The sequence below is a fragment of the Ascaphus truei genome, chromosome 16 (genome assembly GCF_040206685.1).
Source record: "Ascaphus truei isolate aAscTru1 chromosome 16, aAscTru1.hap1, whole genome shotgun sequence".
Taxonomy (NCBI): Eukaryota; Metazoa; Chordata; class Amphibia; order Anura; family Ascaphidae; genus Ascaphus; species Ascaphus truei.
Window position 1 is genome coordinate 35,585,418 of NC_134498.1, and position 17,579 is coordinate 35,602,996.

Below are 17,579 nucleotides of genomic sequence, written 5' to 3' on the forward strand. Positions count from 1 at the left end.
ACCCAAACCCTCATTTAACATTTTGAGACAGATGTATCAACATAACGAAAGTGCAAATAATACTTTATTTTGACGCATTGCGCCATTTTATAATCTCATTTGCGTCAAATGAACGAAAGTGTTTCTTGCATCAGGCGCAGATTGTTGGCAAGAAAAGTTCACGCCACCTCAGACCTGGCTGTATTTTTTGACACAGATACAAAAGTGATGCAGGGAGATGCAGCGTCTGCGTCATCTCATTATAATCTGTGCGTCGAGTTACCTCCTCCCTAACTCCTCCTATTCTCACTCCCCAAATCGCAGGCGGAAAGTAACAATGCACAACTTGGAGCACAGATTTTGATACATTGACGCAAGACTCCCCCCCCTCATTTGTGTTTGTTTTCTAGTCTGACATAGCTTTTTGCTACATTTACCAGCATTGAAAATGGGTGTTAGCAATTAGTAAAAGGTAAAATAAAAAAGGAGAGAAGCGCACACCTCATAGTGTAGTATTATCTTCTTTACTAGGCACAAAGAATAAAAATGCCCTTACAAAATATCTGTGCATCAAGAGCAATGTTTAAAACCAGAGACAGAACATAAAACACAGACAGAGCTCAGTGCACGTCCAGTGAAACTCATACAAGGTACAGTGCCTAAATATATATGTATAAATATCTATTAAGTAAAATGGTCTTTTAGTTTAACATTTTGGCCAAATTGTTGTAAGCCCCTGAGCCACTCCACGGCAGACCACATTCTTCAGGGGTCCCTAACACTAATATAAATTCTTAATAACCTGTGCAATACCAGGAAGAATGATTTATAATAAATCTGTCAATATTAGTTGCAAAGTTCTAAGTCTGATTGAAGCTTTTATTAACCTGTACATTACCAGGAAAGGCGCTCTGTATTAGATTTGTCACAATCATACTGCAAGCAAGCAAGTTCCCCTGAGAGTGGGAGATGCTATGGAGTGAGCTTTTAACCATTTAAATGTGGGAGGGGGTGAGCTTCAATTAGGTAGGAGGTTGCCACCCTCCAATCAGCTCAGACTAGCTGAACAAGAATTGCAAAACATACAGAACACCTACAAGCTCCTATTGAACCCCCAAAATAACCACAACATATATATAAGCATATAGGTGTCACAGAGGAGTGCTACTGAGCTCCAGAGCAATGGACAGAAATGCTGCTGGGGTCTCTGCAGTCCAGGAACAGTTTAGGCAGGATTCACTCAATCTTGGCGCATCCGCCAGGCTGGTCCATCCGGTAGCACCTCTCTGCTGTCCCGGTGCTTCCACGTGAGCGATGTGCCGCCGCGTCACCACGTCACGCGCCGCCGCGTGCAGGAGAAGCAAGTGGAGCCTGTAGTGTTTACTCCTTCTCAGACCATCCTCCGGGCTCATTCTTGAGATGGACGTCCGTGTCGCGGTGACGTCACAACGTGGTGACGCGGCGGCGCATCGCTCCCGTGGTGCGGAAGCTATCTATATTTTCTTAATATGTATTGTATTGTATGTCTTTATTTATATAGCGCCATTAATGTACATAGCGCTTCACAGTAGTAATACACGTGGTAATCAAATAAATAACAGATAATATAAATAACAGATCATGGGAATAAGTGCTTCAGACATAAAAGTGACATTAAGGAAGAGAAGTCCCTGCTCCGAGGAGCTTACAATCTAATTGGTAGGTAGGGAGAATGTACAGAGACAGTAGGAGGGAGTTCTGGTAAGTGCATCTGCAGGGGGCCAAGCTTATGTATCATGTGTTCAGAATATCCACAGTGCTATTCATATGCTTCTTTAAGCAAGCGTGTCTTAAGGTGTGTCTTAAGGTGGATAGAGAGGGTGCTAGTCGGGTACTGAGGGGAAGGGCATTCCAGAGGTGTGGGGCAGTCAGTGAGAAAGGTTTAAGGTGGGAGAGGGCTTTAGATACAAAGAGGGTAGAAAGAAGACATCCTTGAGCAGAACGCAAGAGTCTGGATGGTGCATAGCGAGAAATTAGGGCTGAGATGTAAGGAGGGGCAGAAGAGTGTAGAGCTTTAAAAGTGAGGAGAAGAATGGAGTGTGAGATGCGGGATTTGATCGGAAGCCAGGAGAGTGATTTCATGAGGGGAGATGCTGAGACAGATATAGGAAAGAGTAGAGTGATTCTGGCAGCAAATATCTTGTGTATGCATGTAATATGTGGAATTAATTATTATTGTACATTTGCACTTTAGACTGTACTAACCACATAAGGCTTATGAGTGTCCTTAGCTGAAGCTTGGTTTGATACTGATATTGGTGGATTTTATTTGATTATTTAGCCACATTATTATTTATCTATTTTTTTAAATTATTTATTTACTAATCGGCTATTTCATACTACAATTAATAAAAGGTCAAGAATATTGAGTGGAAGTTGGTACTGGTAATTGGCAACACTACAAACATGAGGCATATCTATACAGGAACAAACTGTTGTGTTGTTTAAATAGCAGCAGCACAATAAATACTCACACTGAACCCAGCAGAAGTGATATCAAAGGTCAACACCTATGTACTAGAACAGGATATGAAACACCACAAGGCTGATTACTTTCTCAGCTGCACCTCCTGCAATAACTTATTTAATTTAGTGTTTCACATTGACAACGTAGTGCGCGTCAGACATAGGATTTTCACAAACACCGTCCCTGCCCAGATTAGATTGCAATCTATGTCTTTGATGCCTAAAGCACAGTGAGATAAAGTGACTTTATACCAACGTCACAAGGAACCGACAATGGGAAGTGAATCAGCTGCGTCAAACGCTGTGGGGCCTATTCCAGTAGCTTCGATAACTTTGCTGCTACATCGCAGGGTTTGGCATGTTCCCCCAAACTGCTGGTCATTTGTGTTATCACGGCATTCAGAAAGAATGCGAAACCCTCTCAAACCGTGAGGCAGGAAAATTCCAAAACCGCTTTGCGTAGCAGAAAAGTAATCTCGGCTTTTTCCAAGTTCTCCTCCGTACGATCTGGCCGCAGAGCTGCACACAGAGAGCCGCCTCTCCCGGCTAAGAGAGAGCGAGCCGCCTCTCCCGGCCCAGAGAGAGCGAGCCGCCTCTCCCGGCCCAGAGAGAGCGAGCCGCCTCTCCCGGCCCATAGAGAGCGAGCCGCCTCTCCCGGCCCAGAGAGAGCGAGCCGCCTCTCCCGGCCCAGAGAGAGCGAGCCGCCTCTCCCGGCCCAGAGAGAGCGAGCCGCCTCTCCCGGCCCAGAGAGAGCGAGCCGCCTCTCCCGGCCCAGAGAGAGCGAGCCGCCTCTCCCGGCCCAGAGAGAGCGAGCCGCCTCTCCCGGCCCAGAGAGAGCGAGCCGCCTCTCCCGGCCCAGAGAGAGCGAGCCGCCTCTCCCGCCCCAGAGAGAGCGAGCCGTTTCTCCCGGCCCAGAGAGAGCGAGCCGTTTCTCCCGGCCCAGAGAGAGCGAGCCGCCTCTCGCGGCCCAGAGAGAGAGAGCCGTTTCTCCCGGCCCCGAGAGAGAGAGCCGCCTCTCCCGGCCCAGAGAGAGCGAGCCGCCTCTCCCGGCCCAGAGAGAGCGAGCCGCCTCTCCCGGCCCAGAGAGAGCGAGCCGCCTCTCCCGGCCCAGAGAGAGAGAGCCGCCTCTCCCGGCCCAGAGAGAGAGAGCCGCCTCTCCCGGCCCAGAGAGAGCGAGCCGCCTCTCCCGGCCCAGAGAGAGCGAGCCGCCTCTCCCGGCCCAGAGAGAGCGAGCCGCCTCTCCTGGCCCAGAGAGAGCGAGCCGCCTCTCCCGGCCCAGAGAGAGCGAGCCGCCTCTCCCGGCCCAGAGAGAGCGAGCCGCCTCTCCCGGCCCAGAGAGAGCGAGCCGCCTCTCCCGGCCCAGAGAGAGCGAGCCGCCTCTCCCGGCCCAGAGAGAGCGAGCCGCCTCTCCCGGCCCAGAGAAAGCGAGCCGCCTCTCCCGGCCCAAAGAGAGCCGCCTCTCCCAGCCAAAAGAGAGCCGCCTCTCCCGGCCCAAAGAGAGCCGCCCTCCCGGCCCAAAGCGAGCCGCCTCTCCCGGCCCAGAGAGAGCGAGCCGCCTCTCCCGGCCCAGAGAGAGCGAGCCGCCTCTCCCGGCCCAGAGAGAGCGAGCCGCCTCTCCCGGCCCAGAGAGAGCGAGCCGCCTCTCCCGGCCCAAAGAGAGCCGCCTCTCCCGGCCCAAAGAGAGCCGCCTCTCCCGGCCCAAAGAGAGCCGCCTCTCCCGGCCCAGAGAGAGCGAGCCGCCTCTCCCGGCCCAGAGAGAGCGAGCCGCCTCTCCCGGCCCAAAGAGAGCCGCCTCTCCCGGCCCAGAGAGAGCGAGCCGCCTCTCCCGGCCCAGAGAAAGCCGCCTCTCCCGGCCCAGAGAGAGCGAGCCGCCTCTCCCGGCCCAGAGAGAGCGAGCCGCCTCTCCCGGCCCAGAGAGAGCGAGCCGCCTCTCCCGGCCCAGAGAGAGCGAGCCGCCTCTCCCGGCCCAGAGAGAGCGAGCCGCCTCTCCCGGCCCAGAGAGAGCGAGCCGCCTCTCCCGGCCCAGAGAGAGCGAGCCGCCTCTCCCGGCCCAGAGAGAGCGAGCCGCCTCTCCCGGCCCAGAGAGAGCGAGCCGCCTCTCCCGGCCCAGAGAGAGCGAGCCGCCTCTCCCGGCCCAGAGAGAGCCGCCTCTCCCGGCCCAGAGAGAGCCGCCTCTCCCGGCCCAGAGAGAGAGAGCCGCCTCTCCTGGCCCAGAGAGAGAGAGCCGCCTCTCCCGGCCCAGAGAGAGCGAGCCGCCTCTCCCGGCACAGAGAGAGCGAGCCGCCTCTCCCGGCCCAGAGAGAGCGAGCCGCCTCTCCCGGCCCAGAGAAAGCGAGCCGCCTCTCCCGGCCCAGAGAGAGCGAGCCGCCTCTCCCGGCCCAGAGAGAGCGAGCCGCCTCTCCCGGCCCAGAGAGAGCGAGCCGCCTCTCCCGGCCCAGAGAGAGCGAGCCGCCTCTCCCTGCACAGTTCTCGCAGGCGATCACAGTGTTTTTGTAAAAATGTTCATCCTAGTGTGCGTGAGCCGAGGGTCTCCGGAGCTGATATTAATGTGGCTTAGCCCCGGAGACCCCGACATCAATCCGATGCAGGAGAAATGCATTTTTTCCTAAGTCCTGCTCTCAGATCCCATATCGCCACCTTAGGGCTGGCGAGATGAAACCACAATTCCAGGGCCTCGATGAGTTTATCGAGGCTACTAGAATAGCGTAATTTTATCAAAATGGAGATGTTTTGCTTTTTGGCAACTCCCGTGCGATGTGTTTGGCCATGAGCGCGAAATGGCGAAAAAATGCCTTCCCCATACGATTTGACCAACTCATCGAGGCTTTCCGAATCGCTACCTAGCCACGTTTCGCCATAGCTGCTCAAAATCCTCTGAGTTGGTTATCGAAGCTTCTAGAATAGGCCCCTGTGTCATTGTTCTCATAGTCAGGGCCTTTAGTCACTGAGTGGCTGAGTGGCTCCTTAAGCCCTGTAAAAGTAGGAAAAACCCCAGATCATTTTATACTTTGGTCCAATAATTATATTGGTTATAATATAGAAAAAACAGGATATTCAACGCTCGTGCTGTATGATGGTGTGGATGATCCCTTTGCAGCATGTACACAAAGCGTCTCCCCAGAAACTCTCAAATCTAGGTGAACCCCCTTAAAAAGGGGGGAGGGCACCCTGAAATACAAGATAATAAAAAATGCACAAATGCGCACCAGGGATTAGTGGAAGGTAATTTATTAAAAATACACACAAACTCTGAGGGGATCCAACCCCACCTCAGAACAGCTGGACGGCTAAGTACTACCCAGGAGAACACCTGATGGTGACTAAACCCTAAGCTGCACAGTATACAAATACAGTAAAATTTATATAAAAACACATGAAAGAAAAAAACAAACATGAAAACAACCTATCAACAGATTTGTATAGAAACCGCCATAAGGTTGGGCACTGGCAAGGGGAAACGGACACTCACACCGAGACAGTCAGCAGACTCGCGGTGGCTGCACAGGATCCGGATCTCAGCACCGCGGAGATGGAAAAAAACGCTGCTGTCTCCTGCAGGCTCCGTCTCAGCTTACCAGCATACACGCGCAGGATGACCTGTCGTGACCTCTACGCGTTTCGTACCAAGTACTTCGTCAGGAGTTACCTTCCACTAATCCCTGGTGCGCATTTGTGCATTTTTTATTATCTTGGTTATAATATAGTACTTACAATGTACACAGCACTGTATGTATAAGGCAGCATCATCTGCAACTAACCCAGAATAAAGCACGGGTTTAATTTGTTAAAGATTCAGGTGGCAGGAGATAGCAATGTTCTAAAACAGCGGTGAGTAAAGTGGGGGGCGCAGGATTTTTTTGGGGGGTGGCACAGTCGGTTGCAGAGGTCCCGTGCTCTTCCCCATGACATTTAAATGAAATGCCGGGGGTTCGCGTGAGGCCTCTGCAACAGAACTTACCGTGTTTGTGAAGGCTGCTGTGATGCGTCACACGCACGTCTCCGTGACCACGGGGTCAAGTGACATGACGCCGCCGAGTAAGGTAAGGGAGGCGCGAGAGCAAGTGGGAGCTGACAGGGGGGTGCAGCGCCCAAGTTTGCACTCCCCTGTTCTAAAATATGGCTGGTAGAGAATAAGCCGTGTCAACTAAAAACTGTAATAGTGCAAATTGGGACTCCATGACTTCAATGGCAGTTTCCGTGCAATAATTCCCCAATCGGCACTATCACAGTTTAATGAATAGCCCCCTGCATATTTTTTCTTTACCTTGGATGGCTAAAGTTAGGTAGAAACCCTGAAATCTGGGAAGACTAAAAGTATAACGCATTGTGTGCGGGGGTTGTGTATCAAACCAAAGTCTCCTGACGGCAACAGTGGGGCGAAAATGTGCAGCAGATGGATTTAGCCACCGCCGGAAAAAAGGAAAATACAAATAATGTCATCAAATGAAGAATAGAAGTTGATTATACTGGGACCTTTGTCTGCCCACTGGGCATGGAGAATTAAGCTCAACAAAAGGGAGCAGCGCTTTAAAATAAAACTTTTAAAAGGTCACTTGGTATTACAAAACAAATAATGCCAACGAGGCCAACAACCATTAACAGGACTGACACAAACCTATTGATGTAATCTTTTTGTTAAGCTGTTCCTGCTTTATGTCTTACTGCATTGGCAGGTGGATAGGCTCTTCCACAGAATAAGTGATAGTTGGCTGTACAGTCATAATGAATGAGCATTGTTTAGGCATTTTATGCCCCCGGTGGTAACTGGTATGTGGACAACATGACTTCCCTATGGATCTCCAACATTAAAGGGGATATATAGAGGGATATTTATAAGCTTCTTTCACTGTTTGGATTTTGTGAGGTTAAATACTCCCCTGTATTTGGGTTGAATGTTTTAAATTACTTTGATTTTGTAGGTTTGAACAGTTATTAACCAGCGGAAAGCCTTGCCTGGAGTATATGTATAAGGATGCAGTTCCACTTGGATGCCGGTTCACTGGTCAGCAAGCGCCCAAGGACAACAGCGAGTTTCAAATGGTGATCACAGACGAATCAAAACACATTCGACCCTTCATCTCATATGTAAATGTCAACCGTATATGTACGTTTTATCCAGCTGAAGATAAGTATGCTAGTGATGGGATGTACAGCAGTTATGTATTTATTAAATGAGAAAGCGCTAAGGATGCTGCATTATGAATTAGAGACTCAAAACTCTACAGCTATTCATGCCTTTTGGATCTCGTTGGTGCGGTTTGCTGTCATTTCCATAATTGACCCCGAGAGGTCCTCAAGGGCCACCAACAGATCAGGTTTTAAAGATATCCCTGCTTCAGCACAGGTGGCTCAGTCTACGACAAAAGAGTAGGTTTACTAATTTGGCTGAGCCTTGGCACAATTTAAGAGCCATTCGCTTCAGCGTAACGTGAGTTGTACGATGCTTTAGCACTTCTTCTGTAAGTAAGCCACAATCATTTTTTTTTTTTTTTAAAGGTTAAAAGCAACTAAACTGTCTTCTTCTTTTTTTTATTTCCAGTAAAACTTAGTCCCCCACAAATCCTCAACGTCTCGAGGTTTCTGAGTCAGAACATCTATGTGAGCTGGAATGCATCTGAGGCAGTAAAGATACATTGCTTAAAATTTGAAATAGAAGTGAATGAGTCCACATGGAAAGAACCGCCACGATTGCAAACGGAGGTAAATAATTCATTATATCATTACGTTAAAGCAACAGTATACAACAACCACTCAACAGAAAAGTAACCCGTCACTACCAGGGGGGGACTGCAATGTACAGTGCTTCAAAAAGTGGATAACCCATATGAATTAAAGTATTTTATCTGCAAAGCTGGAGAGAAAAAAACGACACTGTATGTATGACCTGAAAACGGGACATTGTATCCTGTGGGACTTGTCTTTGATACCTCCAGTTCTGCAGCTGGGAGACTTTGATACATACGCTCCTAAGATTTTGTATGGAGTACCTTCTTGAATGAATGAGTAGAGGGGTTCTCACTTTATTCTGACGTCCTTACTTGGAAACGTTATTTCTTGGTTACCAGCCTTTTCTCTTGTGCTAGCTTAGAAATCATATGGCCGTCATGCCGTACTAATATCTAATTGGCTTGTTCTACACCAGCCGAAGCGGACAATCGGGGGGGATTACTAAACTTCCCATTGAAGTCAATGGGGTATTTCAGCCCCTATAGAATAAGTCCCAATGTGTGATTAAAACCTATTCACCCGTAGCCCAACCTTATTATTTAAATGTTCTTAGGTTAGAGCAGGAGTGTGCAACTCCAGTCCTCAAGGGCCACCAACCGGTTTTAAGGGTATCCCTGTTTCAGCACAGGTGACTCCGTCTCTGAATGAGCCACCTGTGCTGAAGCTGGGATATCCTGAAAATGTGACCTGTTGGTGGCCATTGAGGACTGGATCTCAATGTCTCATTATGTCTAGCATCATACAGGTTGTGAAAATAGACATGTAAATGATTAATACACAATGGGACTACAGTTGTGTAGCTAAGGGCTGTTATATACAGTACAGGATGCGGCCGCGCGTTCCTATGTGAACGCGCGTGCACGTGCCGCATGCTTTTCCTGTATATAGTGCCGGGAGCCGCAGGTAATGTATGTATGTATGTGTATGTATGTGTATATGTGTGTGCATGGGTTGTGTGAGTGAACGTAAGTCCTAGGTAGATTTTTTTTAAACAAAAAAAAAACTTTAATAAATATTTTTTTTTACTTCTGCAGTTATTTACGCACACACACACACACACACACACACACACACACACACACACACACACACACACACACACACACACACACACACACACACACACACACACACATACATACAAACACACATACATGCATACACACACACACACACACACACACACATCCATACAAACACACATACATGCATACACACATACATACATTTGAGAGCAGGCAGCGGCGCGAAAAGATGAATTTCTTCATCTTCGCCGCTGTCTGTCGGCTCCCCTCTCCCTGCCGTGCGCGCGCGGCCCTTCTATAGAAAGGCTGACTGACGTCAGCCAACTAAAAATCCGCGCCCGGCACTATATAACGTGCCTTATGGGACTTCCGTAGGGATTGCTTGGAAGTACGTCTGTCCAGCACGAGTAGAGCTACAACAGTGGCACCTATTTTATACTCACAAAATGTTGGAGGGTCAATGTCTCTCTCGTGTGTGTGTGTGTGTGTGTGTGTGTGTGTGTGTGTGTGTGTGTGTGTGTGTGTGTGTGTGTATATATATAATATATATATATATATATACACACACATACGTTTGTGTGTTTATATATGCAGTAATTTGTAACAAAGACCGCCAGGGGATATGTGATATAAACACAAAATATAGTGCAAAAATAAATCACCGATTGTGACGAAAGTGGTAACTGTGATGTGAAAAAAAAGTGGGTTCTCCCACTCGCATGTTAAAAGGTCATGGTATATCAATGGAGATATAACTCCAGGTGAATAATCCTTGATCTAAAAGGTGGGGTACAAGCAGATCCACACGTATATATATGGAATAAAAAAAGAAGCAAAAATAGTGCAATACGATTTATAAACAGAAGAAAAGTATTGCACTTACACAAAGACAGCAGGTCATGAGCAAATAGCCTATATAGCGTCTCATACCTACATATGATCCATCTTAATTCTTCCTATTGTTACTATCTTTCTAGAATAATATATATATTTTTTAAATAAGAGTGAACGTATCTTTAACAGAGAGTGTGACTACAGCCACCACTGTGATAATAAGGCATACATTTCCCTATCCGTTTAGAGCGGGAATCTCAGCAAAAATATTACCGGCTTCCTTCCTCAAGCAGAATACGCCATCAGAGTCCGAGTGAGTCAAACGAAATTTTGCGAAAGTGAAAACATCTGGAGCGAGTGGAGTGAAGCGAGAAGTGTACCAGGTACAGTGGGAATAATGCATCCTAAAGTCCAGGACAGATTCATCAAAACCTGAGGAATGAACTACTGTATGATTTCTATCTTGACTATTTACATTTCCTTGTGTGTTGTAGCTGAAGTGGAAGAAGTTGATGGGACTGTATATATCACGTTGTTGCTGCTAATCCCCATTATAATAGCCGCTGCTACGATCATCCTCCTTATATATCTCAAAAGGTAAAAATAAATAATTATATTTAGGTCTCGCTCTTAAGTTCTTGTGTGTTTTTAAATCCCCCTTAGGTGTCCGAAGTGGACAAGTCTGCGTTACAAAATACTTCCGTGTTTGACTCACCGTCACTAAAATGGGTGTACAGGCGGTTCTCGCCTATCCGCCGGAATCCGTCCCGCAAACCGCCGTCGGGTAACGGGCCGTCATGTGGCGGGTCCATGTTAATCCGCGGCGGTGAGCGTCGGATAAGCGGTTCCGACGTCGAATGATGCGTCCAGCGCACTGCATGGTGCAGCATCGGATAATCCATTCAACGGAAAACGGACCATCAGATACCGAGGACCACCTGTACTAGCAATAAAGAGACGCCCCCCGAGTCTCTTCCTGGGACTCTTTTTCGAAACATGGTGGAGTTGATACTGCAACTTTTTAGGTGCAAATTCTCTAAACTCACGTCACATGGAGAATGAGAAACATGGAAGTCTGTTGTGTATTACAAGATTTATTGGTCTCCCCTCCATACAAATAGGTGCACCATATTTGCAATGTCAATTTAGTGCATGCAAATAACTATATACAAAGATGCGTAATTTTTTTTAAAACTATTTTTACATGCTTTATAAATGAGTACTTCAGTATTTATTAGGTGTTAGCTTTTTTTTTATTTGGAAAAAGAATTGTTGATATTGTACAGTCACGCTTTCGAGCTTATAATATAATTGTTAGGCCAAATAAGAAAAAGGTATCCCCTAATACTGAAGTACTTATTTACTCTGTAACTGGACTACCCTGGCTATTTCTACGTAATATATGCTTTATATACAGCCACAACAGAAATCCAGACTAAAGAATCTCCCCGCAGATGGAGAGTAGACAGGAGAGCTCCCAATTGTATACACTCGATACCTGTCTACGGTAAGAGGTTCAATTGTTATAAACCCGTCTGTGGGAATGGAGCTTAAAAAGATTGGACACGGCAGAACAAAATGGCAAAATAATGTACCAGAAATCCTAAGGAAAGAGAGAATGACTTACTATGTAATGCCGCCTATTGATCACTGATGAACAGAATAAAAGTCTGATGATTTACCCTTGACAACGAATACGCAAAATGCGTGGGTCTACTTGCATGACCACACTGAGAGCATTGGTACCTGTTAGCACAATAATGAATCCAGGCTGAACTAAGGCGACCATTGTGTTTCTTTATGGGGCAACCTCTATTCTTTAACTCTACCGTTACCCATCCTTATTGTAGGGTGCTATGACTTAGAAACTGAATGAGAATCTCTCTGTCTATCTCTCTATGGATTTTTTGTTCCCAACTCATTTTTGTCTTCTCTATTAAAATTTGATATTTTACCATAATTTATTCTATTCATCAGCAATCAATAGGCGGCATTACATAGTTAGCCATTCTCTCTGCCATTTGATTTCTGGTACATTATTATGTCATTTACTGTAGTTCTGTTGTGTACAATCTTTTTAAGCTCCATTCCCTAAAAAAGGCTCATAACATAACATCTTACTGTAGATCAGTATCGAATGCATATAATTGGGGCTTTCCTGCCTACTCTCCATCTGCGCGGAGATTCTTTGGTTAGGATTTCTGTTGTGGCTGTTAATTCCATTAGTGCACCCACCTATCTACTCGTTAGAGGTCTGAGCGGTTATCCCCTTTCTGTTGTGTATGTATTAGTGTACCGGGTCCGATTTTTTTTTAGAAAACTGGGTTACGGGTACCTGGGCAAAATCAATCATTTCACCCATCCGGGTATCCGGTTACCCGGTTGGCACTTACCTGCAGGGTGAGGAAGACCGCCGCAACATCTGGGAGCAGCAGCAGAGTTCCTAGTGGAGGTGGCAGCAACAGAAGTCCGTGTTCAGCCGGCGGGAGCAGCAGGAATACAGCATTAAGTAAACGCCCCTGCTCCCGTCACACGGTTCCCCGTCTCACTCCGGTATTAGCTGTGTGCTGTATTCCTGCTGTTCCCACCGACTAAACACAGACTTCTGCTGCTGCCACCACCACAGGACCTCTGCTGCTCCCAGACGTCACCGTTGTCTTCCTCACCGATCTTCCTCGCCTTCCGTCGCCGGCTGCAGGTAAGTTATGATGTATTTTCAGCTACTCATTACCTTGCGCCGGTTCCTACACACACACACACACACACACACACACACACACACACACACATCTATACACACACACACATCTATACACACATCTATATACACACACATACGTGCCCCCAGATCATTATCAGATCAGCCATCAATTTCCCAACTGCTTTAATACGCTAAGCTAATTAAATGTTCTGAGCTTTTACCACTGTCAGAAAGCCGTACAGCTGAATGTAATAGGCAGAGGACTCCAAAACCAGGTTCAGAACCTGCTCAATAGATACAGTTGTAGGGGTCACTATCAACATATGCGCTCCTCTTCCAATGTAAAAAAGCAGAACAATTAGACGTGCGTTCCACCTTCACTTACTGGAAACGCACCCCTGCCCATACTGAACTTGAAAAGTGGGGTAATTGTGTGAAATGCTTTACATGACAAAGTCCAGCTCGGCTGTGGCAATTATCACCTCCCAGGAGCTCGAGGTGGTTTCCTTAACAATACGCTGACTGGTGGGGATGTCACTTATAACAGTTACAGTTTATTCTAAAATTGTTCCCTCTGCTGCACTTATTTATGACTGAGCCACCTGTGCTGAAGCAGGGATATCCTTTAAACCTGACCTGTTGGTGGCCCTTGAGGACTGGCTTTGGCCACCCCATAACTAGTAGAATGAAGTGACATGCAGACCTTTAGTGTACGTAGAGTACGAGCGAATGTATGTATGTATGTATGTATGTATACATACCTTCATTTATATAGTGCCCTCCATGTACATAGCGCGTCACAGCAGTGACACACGGGACATAATAATATAACACATAATGGGAATAAGCGCTTTAGACCTAAAAACAATTGGAAAAGGAGACCCTGCCCCGAAGAGCTTACAATCTAAGTGATAATTGGGGAGAAGTTACAGAGACAGTAGTGTGAGATTAATGTCCATTTCCTGGATTCCTAAAACACTTCAGCGCTGTACTGTGTGTTTGAGCGTGTCTAAGCAGCATTCTGTGACTAGCCACCTTCTTTCTCTTATTCCACAGACTCAAGATCCTTGTTTTCCCTCCAATCCCTGATCCCGGAAAAATATTTAAAAACCGTTTTGGCGATCCGAACGACTTCCAGGTAAATCTTATTCATTTAAATATTGTTCATTTTATAATACTTTGTTAATTAATGCAGCAAAACACATTGCATTACATCTTTTTGTTTGTTTGTTTTAGGATTGAAGCAGGGGGTCTCCGGAGCTGAACCCCATGAATTTCAGCTCTGGGGACCCCTTGCTTCGAGAGATACTCGCCTCCATGGCAGTGCCGGTATCTCTGTGCTGTTTAAATGTCCAGGTCATGCAGGCCAATAGGAAGCCGCCAGGGATGACATCACAGCTTCCTATTGGCCCTCTATAGCTCCTTAATGAATAAACCTGTTGCAGAATGTGAAGCGCCCCTTTCTCTGGTCAGTCTGAGTGGACCATATGGTGTTTATGCAACAGTGGTCAATTATGTCAAAATTAACATTTTTTTTAAACAAATAGATAAAATAAGCGGGGAGTGGCAATGGTGTTGCTGCTTAGAGGTGGGTGAATGTGTTGGAATTTGATTTATATGTAAATGTTTGCATTTTTTAAAGAGTTAATGCCGGTTATTTTTAAACACTGGCGATGTCGCAAATATTTGAAGATGAAAAATAATTGGCATTTTTGGTGCACATTTGAGTTTTGTTTTTTTTTAATCACCCACGTCTACTGCTTCATGCAGAGACGCCCAACTCCAGTCCTCAAGCCCCCCAAACAGGTCAGGTTTTCAGGATATCCCAGCTTCAGCACAGGTGGCTGAATCAGTCCCTGCTTCAGCATAGGTGGCACAGTCTTCGACTGAGCCTCTGATTGAGCCACCTCTACTGAAGCAAGGATATCCTGAAAACCTGACCTGTTGGGGGGGGGGGGGGGTGAGCTTGAGGACTGGGGTTGAGAACCACTGGGTTAATGAATAAAGCATGTTGGCCACAATATTTTTTTTTTAACTACTTGCTTTCCATTTAAAATGTGATTTCTTTAATACATGAAAACAGACAAAAAATACAGGTAAAAACACCAGAAAATAAAAAGGCAACAAATTATAAATATACATGGTTTATTTCTTATTTTTACTGATTTTGACTACAAACAATGTTTTATGCTGCAAATTACATTAATTGGGAATTTCCCCTGAGCAATTCTCTCTGACTTTGATCTTATACATCAGTGATTTTTGGCAGATTACATTGTGTTTTTTACAGATGGAAAATTAACAAGAATGTGAAAGTATTACACATACAAAAATACATGAACAGAATTCCCCCTTTCCACTTGTTTCTGACACACATCTTAATATAAGCTACAAACCCGACTTGAGATCCAGAAACAACGAAAACTGTGTTATTGCCAAGAACGGTACCTTGTGTGTCAATTGAGGGAGGCTATTCCTAGTAATACTTAGTTTTCTAACTCATTCTAGTGGGTGTTGCAACTTCAGAGTATGAGGTCCAACCATCATTTGGAAACTCATATTGGCTTAGCAATGGTAAAGAAATGGAAGGTCAAATCTTTGGTGAGAGAGAGAGAGCACACAACATACAGAGCGCAGTTCAATGTCACTGGTAGCACTGAAGGATACTGAATTTCCAGAGTATCGGTCCTGTAAATCAGAACTAACACCTCATGCATATATAAACTGCTAGACTTCCCCTTAAAGCAGAAATCCATGCAGTATCCTATGTGTGTTTTAAAAAAAAATCAGTTCTGTAGTATTAGATAATACTTACTACCTTTATTATTTTAAAATTCAACTCTTAATACCCAAATGTAATGAGTTTTAATATACTGAGCATCATTGATTTCTATAGCATGTTTCAGCCCACCTCCCAAGCAGTGCAAGATCTTTGTAACACTTTCCGGTTTGTGATCATTTGTTGCCAATATTCCCAGCAGTTGGAGCTGCAAACTGTAACAATAGATAATGTTACCTTTAGTAATAGAAGAATACATTGTAGCTGCTGAGTTACACTGACTGAAAGATTGATTTGAAACTGAAAGGCAGCCATTTAGTGAGGACTGGGAAACAGGATTTTGCTGATTGATCATGATGGAATCAATCGATCGTCAGCTTAGGTAATTAGTTTTTGTTAAAAGGTAATCAAATGCTGCATATATTAAAACAAAAATATATATATATTTTTCATTTTAAGATGCTTGGACTGCCTCCTCCAAAAAAATATTTATTCATAGAGGTGTCAAATAAAATATACTGCTGGAGAGCCAGTGGCAAAATATGTACTGTATCTCCTTCTAAAAATGTAGAAGATACTTGTTTCTGTATAGTGGAATAAAGTGTTCAAGCCACATCAGTGAAGGAGAGATAATACATGTGCATAAACTCCCCAATGTCCTGAAATAGAAGCATAGTCTGCAGAGCTATAGCACGTTATAAAAGCAATGGCAGTCATGTCTTTGCAAAGCATAATGATATACACATCCCCGCAAACAAAGGACACGGGGAAATACATACACTTTAGTTCCTCTGTCAAGGTAAGATACAGGAGATTGCACACCAGTGAAGACCTCCTATGAAGACACAGGAACACATGCAATTTATTGAACACTCCATTGTACAGTGTATGCCAAGATCAATTTACCAATAAAACACTTGTATTCCTGGATTAATATAGCCATACAATAGAAATAATTATAACATCTATATATAACCTACTCATCATTATCAAATCAACCATTGATCGTAACATTGGTAGCCAACTCCAGTCCTCAAAAGCTACCAACAGATCAGGTTTTCGGGATATCCCTGCTTCAGCACAGGTGGCTCAATCAGAGAAAGAAGAAAGCAAAAACAGTGCACTGCCAGGGAGTCAGGTGGTGGAAAAGTATAAAAATCTATTTATTCAGCAACACTCAAACATGACCCCAATAGGGTGAGACAAAAAACTCCTATGCGTTTCGGACCATAGGGGTCCTTTATCAAGGACTATATACTCCTTGATAAAGGACCCCTATGGTCCGAAACGCGTAGGAGTTTTTTGTCTCACCCTATTGGGGTCATGTTTTTTGAGTGTTGCTGAATAAATAGATTTTTATACTTTTCCACCACCTGACTCCCTGGCAGTGCACTGTTTTTGCTTTCTTCTTCTTTCGCTGGACTACTCCTTAAAGACTGCACGCCATTTGGATGTAACATGCAGGACTTTTAAGGACAGATGGAGTGGGTAAGATTAATTTCATTATTCAATTTGTGATTTCTATAGATGAGTACTATTGATAGCACTGTTAGGTCTCCAATGAGGTCACATTAGGGTGCTTTTTAGCATCCCTGTTTGTTACCTTCAGGAGACGAGTGTATTAGTGACTCACATATCACATTTCATCTTTATACCCACTCCGTCATTTATTCTGCCTGTTAGTCCTGCTCAATTATTATGGACATTTATGTTTGAGGTTCCACCATCTCTGGAGCACCCATTTCACCATATACCCATATACGTTGGCTCAATCCGAGGCTTTGACTTTTTACTTAGTATTAAGCAGGGATATCCTTAAAACCTGACCTGTTGGTGGCTAGGGTTGCCAGGTGGCTTCTCCAAAATACTGGACACAATAGTGAAAGGTGCTCAGTCTTTGACTGAGCCACTGAGTCAACTGTGCTGAAGCAGGGATATCCTGAAAACCTGACCTGTTGGTAGCTCTTGAGGACTGGGTTGGCTACCGCTGCTCTATAAGCTGTGGGTTCCGAGCTTCGTCACATGGGAT

The 17,579-nt window shown here is 45.5% G+C and overlaps 1 protein-coding gene across 1 annotated transcript in view; it reads left to right on the plus strand.

The window, feature by feature from the left end:
• IL13RA1 (interleukin 13 receptor subunit alpha 1) overlaps positions 1-17,579 on the plus strand; it is a 48,645-nt gene that overhangs the window by 24,888 nt on the left and 6,178 nt on the right. The window contains exons 7-11 of the mRNA XM_075573154.1: positions 7,404-7,588; positions 8,024-8,184; positions 10,318-10,453; positions 10,565-10,667; positions 13,828-13,909. Of these exons, the coding sequence (XP_075429269.1) occupies positions 7,404-7,588; positions 8,024-8,184; positions 10,318-10,453; positions 10,565-10,667; positions 13,828-13,909 (667 nt within the window). The remainder of the gene's footprint in view (positions 1-7,403; positions 7,589-8,023; positions 8,185-10,317; positions 10,454-10,564; positions 10,668-13,827; positions 13,910-17,579) is intronic.